The sequence below is a fragment of the Peromyscus leucopus genome, chromosome 4, assembly GCF_004664715.2.
Source record: "Peromyscus leucopus breed LL Stock chromosome 4, UCI_PerLeu_2.1, whole genome shotgun sequence".
NCBI lineage: Eukaryota > Metazoa > Chordata > Mammalia > Rodentia > Cricetidae > Peromyscus > Peromyscus leucopus.
Window position 1 is genome coordinate 106,229,658 of NC_051066.1, and position 9,306 is coordinate 106,238,963.

At 48.0% G+C, this 9,306-nt stretch overlaps 1 protein-coding gene across 1 annotated transcript in view; it reads left to right on the forward strand.

The window, feature by feature from the left end:
• Tgm6 (transglutaminase 6) overlaps positions 1 to 9,106 on the forward strand; it is a 31,836-nt gene extending 22,730 nt beyond the window's left edge. Inside the window, exons 10-13 of the mRNA XM_028878527.2 lie at positions 1,090 to 1,431; positions 6,306 to 6,460; positions 6,708 to 6,841; positions 7,961 to 9,106. Coding sequence (XP_028734360.1) covers positions 1,090 to 1,431; positions 6,306 to 6,460; positions 6,708 to 6,841; positions 7,961 to 8,114 — 785 coding nt within the window. The 3' untranslated portion in view covers positions 8,115 to 9,106. The remainder of the gene's footprint in view (positions 1 to 1,089; positions 1,432 to 6,305; positions 6,461 to 6,707; positions 6,842 to 7,960) is intronic.
• Positions 9,107 to 9,306: the final 200 nt, after the last annotated feature.

Here is a 9,306-nt window from a genome sequence, read left to right on the forward strand (position 1 = left end):
TATGCCAAGGATTGCATAGGCATGCACGTGGGTTAACAGTTGTACCGAGTGATCGTGGAGACAGGAGCAGGTGGTAGCAATGGCACAGGTCGAAAACAGGGACTAGGCACAGCGCAAAACGACAGTAGCTGTCACTGGAGTCTGTCACCTTCCAGTCCTCTGCCACAGCTCTAGTCCCTGGTTACGGAAGAACTTGCGTTTGTTGGGGTACAAAAACAAGATGGGTGTTTTCCTCATCGCCACCTCCAACACTGTACTCTGACAGATCTCCTTTTCCCATAGGGCAGCAGGTCCCTGGATGGGGTGGTAATCTGACCCATACGGCCAGTCACTTATGTTTGTTAAGACATGCTACCGAGTGATTAAGATCTGGTTCAAACTGGAATCAGAGTTTGTCCCTGCTGCTCCCTGAGTACAACCAGAGCAGAGATGCTAGCAGTTATAGGAGGATGAGTCGTCTCTGCCAGGGCTGATGTGCCCACCACAGCGTGCCCTCCAGGTATTGCCCAGACAATCTGAGGCACCCTAACACTGGTGAGACTGCGGATAGGGTACTCCACGTTTACACCCCACACCTCACCTCAACTCTCTCGAGCATCCATACCTCACGCGCACCAGCATTGCCTTAGTTCCCATCTCTGCCAGAAATCTCCACCCTTCTGTCCCCTTGTTGCATCGGGGTAGGCAGTGGGTGGGGAAAGCTGATCTGCCATCTGCAGAGACTTTCTGGAATTCAGAATGTGGAGTCTTGGGATGGCTTTTGGCCTGAGAAGAAATCAGCATCCCATTTCATGATGGCAATAATGAGTTTCTTTTCACCCAGTTGTCAGAGATGCTGAAAACCTGCATTTTTATGTGAAATTTCCTGACCTGATGTTTCAGCAACTGTTGTAAAGTATATTTAAACAGAGAAGCGGACATGGGCATTTGGCAAAGAGCTCCCTATGATTTTTGGGCTTCCAGTGTGAGCCCTCAAGAGCCATGGGAATATAAAGTGGCGACAAGTGGGGGCTTGCCCAGAGCAACAGAGTCTGGACCTGGGTTGAGGGAGAGTGCGCTGCCTGTGTCTGATGTAAGGATACCCTGCAGGGTCCCGGAAGGAGAGGCAGGTGTACAGAAAAGCTGTGAAGAAACTGCTCAACATCGAAGCCTGGGGGAGGAGGAGGCGGATCCGCAGGGCCGGTGTGCGCAGTGTCTGGCGTGATGACCTCCTAGAACCGGCCACCAAACCCAGCATCACTGGCAAGTTCAAAATGTTGGAGCCACCGGTGCTTGGCCAGGACCTGAAGCTAGCTCTGTGCTTGACCAGCCTCACCTCCAGGGCCCAGCGGGTCCAAGTCAATCTAAGTGGTGCTACCATCCTCTATACCCGCAAGCCAGTGGCAGAGATCCTGCGTGAATCCCACACAGTGAAGCTGGGGCCACAAGAAGGTAAGATCAGGGTAGCCTAGTGGGACCTGGCCAATACACCTCCTTTTCCAAGTTGACTGGGGGATGGGCAGCAGTGAGGGAGATTCCCAGATTAGTGTTCATCTCCAGGAAGGATAGCCCAAAGCTTTGATGTCAGTGGCTGTCTCTCGCCCCCACTTTACAGATAAGAAAATTGAAGGTCAGAGGAGGAAATCATGACCGTGTGGTTCACTTTACTGTAATGGCGACACAAGCCCACAGTCATCCGGTGGCAAACTGGCTTTAGGGGTGAGGTGACCTGTCACCTAGTCATCACAGCCGAAGTGATTATTTACAGACCAAATAAGCACATGCTGGGAGCATGTCACAGCATACAGGACGTGCTCTGTGTCACTCTTCCAAAGCCCACACACATCCTAGATACCAGCAATGGCTCCATCTTTCAGAGAAGTCCTTCAGAGAAGTAGACCCACACCCAGAGTTCAAATTCACACCTGGTACATGTGGCAGCAGGACCCGAACCCGGGCAGCCAGGCTTGGAGGAACTCCCGACCCAGGGTAGAGAGGGGCTAGGGTTCCATGCCCAGAACACTGCCAGCGCCAGCGCCTCAGCACTCAGCCTTTGGTCTCCAGGCTGTATAGGAGATGGCTCATGCCATGCCGGGGATGCTCACTTGGTGGGGCATTAGCCTAAAAGCCACCTTGGCATTTCACTGTGAAATGGCGTGGCCCTGGGTCTTTAGAAAAGGTTTGAATGGTTTTCAACTGGCCTGTTGCTTTTCTTTCCGTCAGTCAGGGATGCTTTTCATGAGCCCTGAACACATCATCGTTACGCGTGATTTCCCAAATGGGTCCGGTTTGTTTGCTCCTCCGTCCTTTCCCACTTCATCTCTCTCCTTGTTCTGTCTCTCCCTCACTCTTCACACATATCGTCCCTCTTTCTGTCTGCCTGGCTGTGTGTCGCCGTTCTCTCCGTATGTATGTCTCCCGTTTCCGTCTCTGTCCTTACGTATCTTTCCTGATTCTCTGAACACACGGGTGCGTTGTGTACGTCTGTGCGTATCACTTCTCTCACCCTGTCTGGTTCTAAGGATACAGCTGAACAGGGTTTGATCGCTGTCACCCCTCTGGCCAGTCCCTTGCAAATACACCTCGTGGGCTTACACAGGCTAAAAACCACGGAGGAGGTACCACACGCTTTTTAGCTCTTTTTGTCATTTCTTGTCACAAAATCCAAATCACAAAATAACACTTTGTAATGGAATAAATTAACATCTCCTGGCTTTTAGCGTTTGTTTTTTTTTTTCATGTTCAAAATAATACATATTCATTAAAGAACTCAAAAGCAAAGAGAAAAATCGCCTCTCATCTCACCACCTACCTACAAACTGTTGACAGGTCTCCCTTCTAAATGCTCCCTGCCTGTTTGCCTTGTGAAAAGCACAGTTCTAATTAAATGTCGCCACGCTGTGCACTCTTCCTAGTATATCATAGCTCACTTTATAAGCTCTTCATAGGTATCCTTTTACTGAACTTATTTTTTTTTAACAAAATCAAGGTATTTTTTTTTTCAAAGACCAGCTTTAGGTTTGGTTGCTTTTCAATACTGATTTTTTTTTTTTTTGCTTTAACTTTCATTGATTTCCCCTAATTAGTGTCATTCTCTTTCTCTTTCTTTTGTGTTGTGCTCTCTTTGTGTGATTCCTTTCTTCTTTCCTTTGGTGGTTGGTTGCTGTTCCACTGCACATTGAGTGTGGAGCTTTGTGCTTTGAAGTCTCTTCACCCTGAGTAAAACCCTTGCCCCCCTCCACATTTTCATTTTATTTTGAGACAGGGTCTCACCAGTTTGCCCAGGCTAGCCTTGACTCACCCTGTAGGCTCAGCAGGCTTTGAATTGTGGTCCTCCTACTTCAGTCTCCCAAGTATCGATGATTGTAGACCCATGCCACCAGGCCCAGCTCTTATATTCCTCTTCTTCTGGTATATGTTGGCTTTAATTTTTCCATTTTCCTGTGGATACCTAGATTAATAATTTTCAATCTGCCACACACACACACACACACACACACACACACACACACACACATACACACACTAAAATGTTCCTTCTAAGCACCATTTTTGACATTCCTCACAAAGTATTTTTATTTTCATTTTGTTTAAAATATTTAAATTTTTATCTTGTCATTTCTTCTTCGGCTCATATTCTTTCAGAAGTGTATTGAGCTAGGCACAGTGGAACAAATATCTAATCTAGTGGTCGGGAGGCTTACGCAGATAGAGCACGAGTTAAAGGCCAGCCTGAGTTAAGTAGCAAAGCTCATCTTTTTTATTTAAAGTAGCATATCCCCTAATTCCCAGCATTGTGGATTTTCCAGTTCTCTTTGTTATTGTTTTCTATTAGATCCCCTGTTGTCTGAGGGCACACGCTGCATTATTTCTATTTTTTTACACTTATTAAGATGTTATTTATGAATTTAGAATATAATCTGTCTTGGTGAATGTTCCATATGAGCTTGAGAAGAAAGGGTATCTGCTGTGCTGGGTGGATATTCAGTCACTGCTTATTACTTCCGGCTGGCTGAGGTGCTGTGGAGAATCACTACTTGAGGGAAAGAGACTCAGCGTTTCTTAACTGGGAATGGAGTTCATGACTGGGGATCTGCACTTCATGAGGGGCCAGATTTCTCAGGGTCTGAACTGGGACCAACATTCTGCCCAAGTGCATCACTGGCAGCATACATTGGTTCTCCAAGATGGAACTTGGCATTCCAATGAGTTTCCAGTTGATTCTGATGATGCTGGTCCCAGGACCACTCTTGAAGAATCATGGTCTATGACCAGGAAAGAAGTAAATGATAAATATAAAGTATTTGGCCTAATTATCTAATGAACATATATTATCCACATCTTCATTATTTTTTATATTACTGTAAGTTGGGGATAATAGTTATAATATCTATGCATGAACTAAAAGGATTTTATTAGTTCATCCATGAAAATGCTTCCAGGTTCCCAGTACACCCTAGTCTTTAATAAAAGTTTGTTTCCAAAATTATTATTTTTGTAGCAAGGATTCTTCTAGTAATAACCCAGTAAAGTAAGGGAGCCCAGCAAACAAGGGAGAATCTGTTTTGTGTGGTTCAGGGAATGATCTACTATGACATATTTTCTGTTCTAATGAGTGAATTTACTAAGTAATCGAGAGAGAGAGAGGGAGAGAGAGAGAGAGAGAGAGAGAGAGAGAGAGAGAGAGAGAGAGAGATATTCAAATTGAGCACTCAAAAAAACCCCAGCAAAGGAGCTGGAGAGACGGCGCAGCCGTTAAGAGCATTGGCTGCTCTTCCAGAGGACCCGGGTTTGACTTCCAGCGCCCCACTGGTGGCTCACAATGATCTGCAGCTCCAGTCCCAGGGGATCTGATGCCATCTGTCCTCCACCAGCATCACACATGTGAGTGGTGCAGGCCAAACCCCCTCACACATGAAATGAAACTTTAAAATAAAAAAAAGAGTTTGAAACATTCACCAGAAATCAACTGGGAAAGCCCCTTGAAGGCAGCCAGCTGGAATTCCCAATCAAGAGAGTCAGGACAGTAGTGTCCCGTCTGGTGAGGTGTCCAAGTGAAAGAACAAAGCTGAAGAGACCATGGCCAATGCTGGTGCTCACAAGATCCGACAGAAACTAACCGGGGAGGTTGAGGCTGACAAGTGAGTTCCCGATTGAGCTTTCTCTCCATGACTGAGTGTCCCCTGGCTGAACTTGTGGCGTCTCTTTCCCACTTCAGGCTCCTTCAGCTTGTGTGATAAACAGTGGTAATGTCTGTTGGAAATGGTTTGCCTTCCAGCTCTTCTCAAGGACACAGTGTTTCACTCTTGGGGTATTTTGCTGTTCCCTCCCCATCCCTGTCACAGACTGAAGTAGAGCAGCCCATCCCCAGACCTTGGAAGACACTTTGAGACCAACATGTTTGTGTGTGAAATGGGGAAGGGGACAGCCACACTTCTGAAGCCAGCTTCTCAGTGGCTCTAAACAACATGTGACAATTTACCAATAGACTGTGCCTTATAGCATCTAACACGGAGATCAACCTCCTGGCATATAGGAGCAGCATGCTGTATGTAAAACTCTGAGCTAACGGGGACATTTAAGGATCTTCCCTAAGTAAAAATGCAAATGCTTTTGGGGTCAGAAATAAAAGGAAAATAAGTGGCAGGACAATAGATTATTACAGAACCCAGGGCAAGCAAATGAGGACTCACTGCATATGTGCACATGTACACACACACACACACACACACACACACACACACACACACACACACACACACGTAAGATAAATAGAGGTCAAAAATCCAAATAGAGCCAAGAGTTAGCTATGGCTTGTAGTGAGCTCCGCAAGAAGAGAATGCCTAGGCAAGGTGTGTGTGGCTGGGGAGAGGGAGACACACACAGAAGATCTGGACCATGGGAATTCAAGTCTGAGAGTACTGGCAGAGAATATGAGTGAAGCCTGGCCACAGCTGACTAACGCCAACCCTTCATGGCCAAGCAGTGTTTGGAAACATTACAGGGAAGTTGCCCCCATGAGTTTGAAAGTTGACGGCCATAGTTTGAGCTCTCTTCTCTGGACCTGATATCTAAAAGCACCCAATATAAACAGTCAATAAATTCCAGGTGGGATGGACAGATGGTGTATCAGACATTTCCATCTTGAATAATTATGAAGAGTTCATGCAGCTGTCTGGGCACTCTTGGAGCGACAGCCTGGTGTCCTGATACCCCCTGGCCTAGATTTGAACCCAGTTGTATGTGGATTCTTGCTGTGTGACTTTGGGTAAGAAAACACCCTCTCTGAGCCTTGGGTTCAGTTTCCTGTGTGCTCTGCCTTTCAGAGAAGAAGATCCCAGTCACAATATCTTACTCTCAGTACAAAGAAGATCTGACGGAGGACAAGAAGATTCTGTTGGCTGCCATGTGCCTTGTCAGTAAAGGAGAGAAGCTCCTGGTGGAGAAGGACATTACTCTGGAGGACTTCATCACCATCAAGGTGACTCCTGTCCACATGCCACCCTGTTTCTGACAGGGCTGGTGGAGGGTTTCCAACACTGGGGTCTGAGCCTCGGGCTTCAGCTTCACCTCTCAAGGGTGGAGAAGGCTGTGGCGTTCTCACAGGGTGTGTGGAGACAGAGGTGGCTACGAGTAATGCCACATTCTCTGGCCCAGCCTGAACCATGGGCTTTGGGGAAGTGGGGATGCAGAGGATGCTGGGTGACTCACGGATGCTGCCTCTCCAGGTGCTGGGCCCAGCAGTGGTAGGAGTGGCCGTTGCTGTGGAAGTGTTGGTGATCAACCCCCTCTCGGAGAGCGTGAAGGACTGTAAGCTGATGGTAGAGGGCAGTGGCCTTCTCCAAGGACAGCTCAGTATTGAGTAAGTGATGGACTGTCGATTGACAAGGACAGGGCCGGGCCAAGAACAGGTACTGAGGAGGTAGCAGGAGAGACTCTGGGTTTCGGGGACACACCTACTGCCCACAGCATCAACCTTTATTCATTTAACCATTACATCACTTGCCTAGCAGATCGATCATTCACACATATTACTCTTATTTTCATTCATTTACCCACTTGCTTAACACTCACTTTCTGTCTTGAATTTTTTTATTTACGTATGATTGTTGTGCTACATGCATGCCTGTGTGCTGTGCGAGCCTGGTCCCCACTGAGTCCAGAAGAAGGCACTGGGAGCCCATGGATCTGGAGTTACACTTGGTTATGAGCCACCATGTGGTTTTCTAGCAAGCAGCCAGTGCTCTCAGTCTCTGAGCCAACTCTCCAGCCCCATTTGCTGTCTTTTATTCATTCATTATCCACTCTTTCATTCATATTTTCGCTCATCGGTCATTCATTCACTCAGCTCAGTTTTGACTGGTTCATTCATTAGCCACCCACTGTTTACTTTGCTCTCTCACTTACCCGCTCTTTCATGTATTTATTCATTTACTCTCTACTCAATACAGTCCTTGGTCACACTAATCTGTGCTCCGAGCCACATGGACGTTATTAGGAACACTAAGATGGCTGTTACCATGAGAAGACTATGAGGGATGAATCCTCACATTCTAGGGGACCAGAGACAGCCCTTGAGAGAAGGTGGGGGGGAGGTTAAGGAGGAGTTTTGGTGCCACTGGCATTTGGAGTGGTCCCTAAATGATAACGATAACATGAGGCATTTTTCTGGCATAGAGAAGGAAGACAGGGTTTCCCAGGCACAGGTCTCTGATGCAAAGGGAAAGTCTCCTTAAGGGGAGACTCTGGTTCTGGGCTCCTGCTGTGTGTAGGAAAGGAAAAAGCAGCAAGATAGAAGGAATGCTAGAGCCAAAAGCCAAGGAGAGAAGTGCAAGGCTTGCTCAGGGCCAGCACCAGAGAGGGAAGAACATGGCCGAAGGGAGAAATGTGAGTGATCCCGAGGATCTGGGGCAAAGCCAGGCAGGCTAGACTCAAGGAGAGAGGACTGACTGTCTGCCTTTTCCCCTGTTCTTGCCTCCAGGGTGCCCACCTTGCAACCTCAGGAGAGGGCCTTGATCCAATTCAACATCACCCCCTCCAAGAGTGGCCCAAGGCAGCTGCAGGTAGACCTCGTCAGCTCACAGTTCCCGGACATCAAGGGCTTTGTGATCATCCACGTGGCCACAGCCAAGTGAGGGGCCTCGAGTGACTTGGGGAGGACTCTGTCCATCTGCTTGTTTCTCCCACATAAGAGCCAGGAGTCCGGGTTAGCCCTGCTTCTGTCTTTGGCCCCCTTCATGAGTTTAGTCAAGGTCCTTCGCAGGGCACTGATGCGCTGCACTCGGTAATCCTTCCCTTCAGGACAAGGGGTGATGTCAGAGCTGAGGGATCCTCCAGCTCTCGTCACCTTTCTGCTGGAGGAATGGCGTGGCCCAGCCTCCCGAGAGTCCCGGCCTAGTTAGATCTGACTGCTCAGCCCAGGCAGCTCGCTGTTCCTTGCTTTTCTCTCGATTCTTCAAATGTCCTGGCCACGCTTGGGCCCAAGAATTCTAGAGGCCAAAGCACCACCATTACAGAGGAGCCGTCCTGAAGCCAGAAAGCAAAGCAGAAGCAGGACTGAGATCCATAGCAGTACCCCAACTGTTACCCCAAACTCGTGTTCTTAAAAAAAGCACTGGATTTTAAGCAACAGGTTTGCCGCTCAGTGGAGACACTGATTCTGGATTTGAGGGGCAAAGGCTGTCTGGAGGCAGCTGAAGAAGACAGAGGAGTCCTCCCCTAAACTCGGCAGCATGGACGTGCTCCGGCTCTGGCCATCCTGGAGTCCACGGAACCACCCTGGGTCAGTCAGGAACTCTTTCTTGGAACCAGGATGGCTGGCACTGTGCAGACCCTACACTTGAGTCAAAGCAGGACACTGATGCCTGGGATAAGGACAGGGTAGTCACCACTGGGCCGTGGAGAATAGGACACAGGATATGGACTTCAGCACTGAAATGTATAGACAGCCCACGAAACTAAAACTAAGCTACAGTTTAAGGACTTGGAACAACACAACGGGCACATTTGCAATGTGGTGCCTCTTGGATACAAATGAAGATGAGGGAGTTGGAGACATGGCTCGGCAGTTAAGAGCACTTTCTGCTCTCCTAGAGGGCCTGAGTTTGGTTCCCAGCCCCATGTCAGACAGCTCACAACCTCCTGTCACTCCAAGCTGCAGGGGCCCACACTTCTGGCCTCTGTGGGCACCTGTACTTAGGTGCACACACACCCTCCTCCCAAACACATGCAATTGAAATAAAATAAATCTTTTTTTAACACAGATGAGAATCATTTATGTTGGGAGTCAAGCAAATGTTTGCTAGATGTTTCTCGTGGCACTCCATA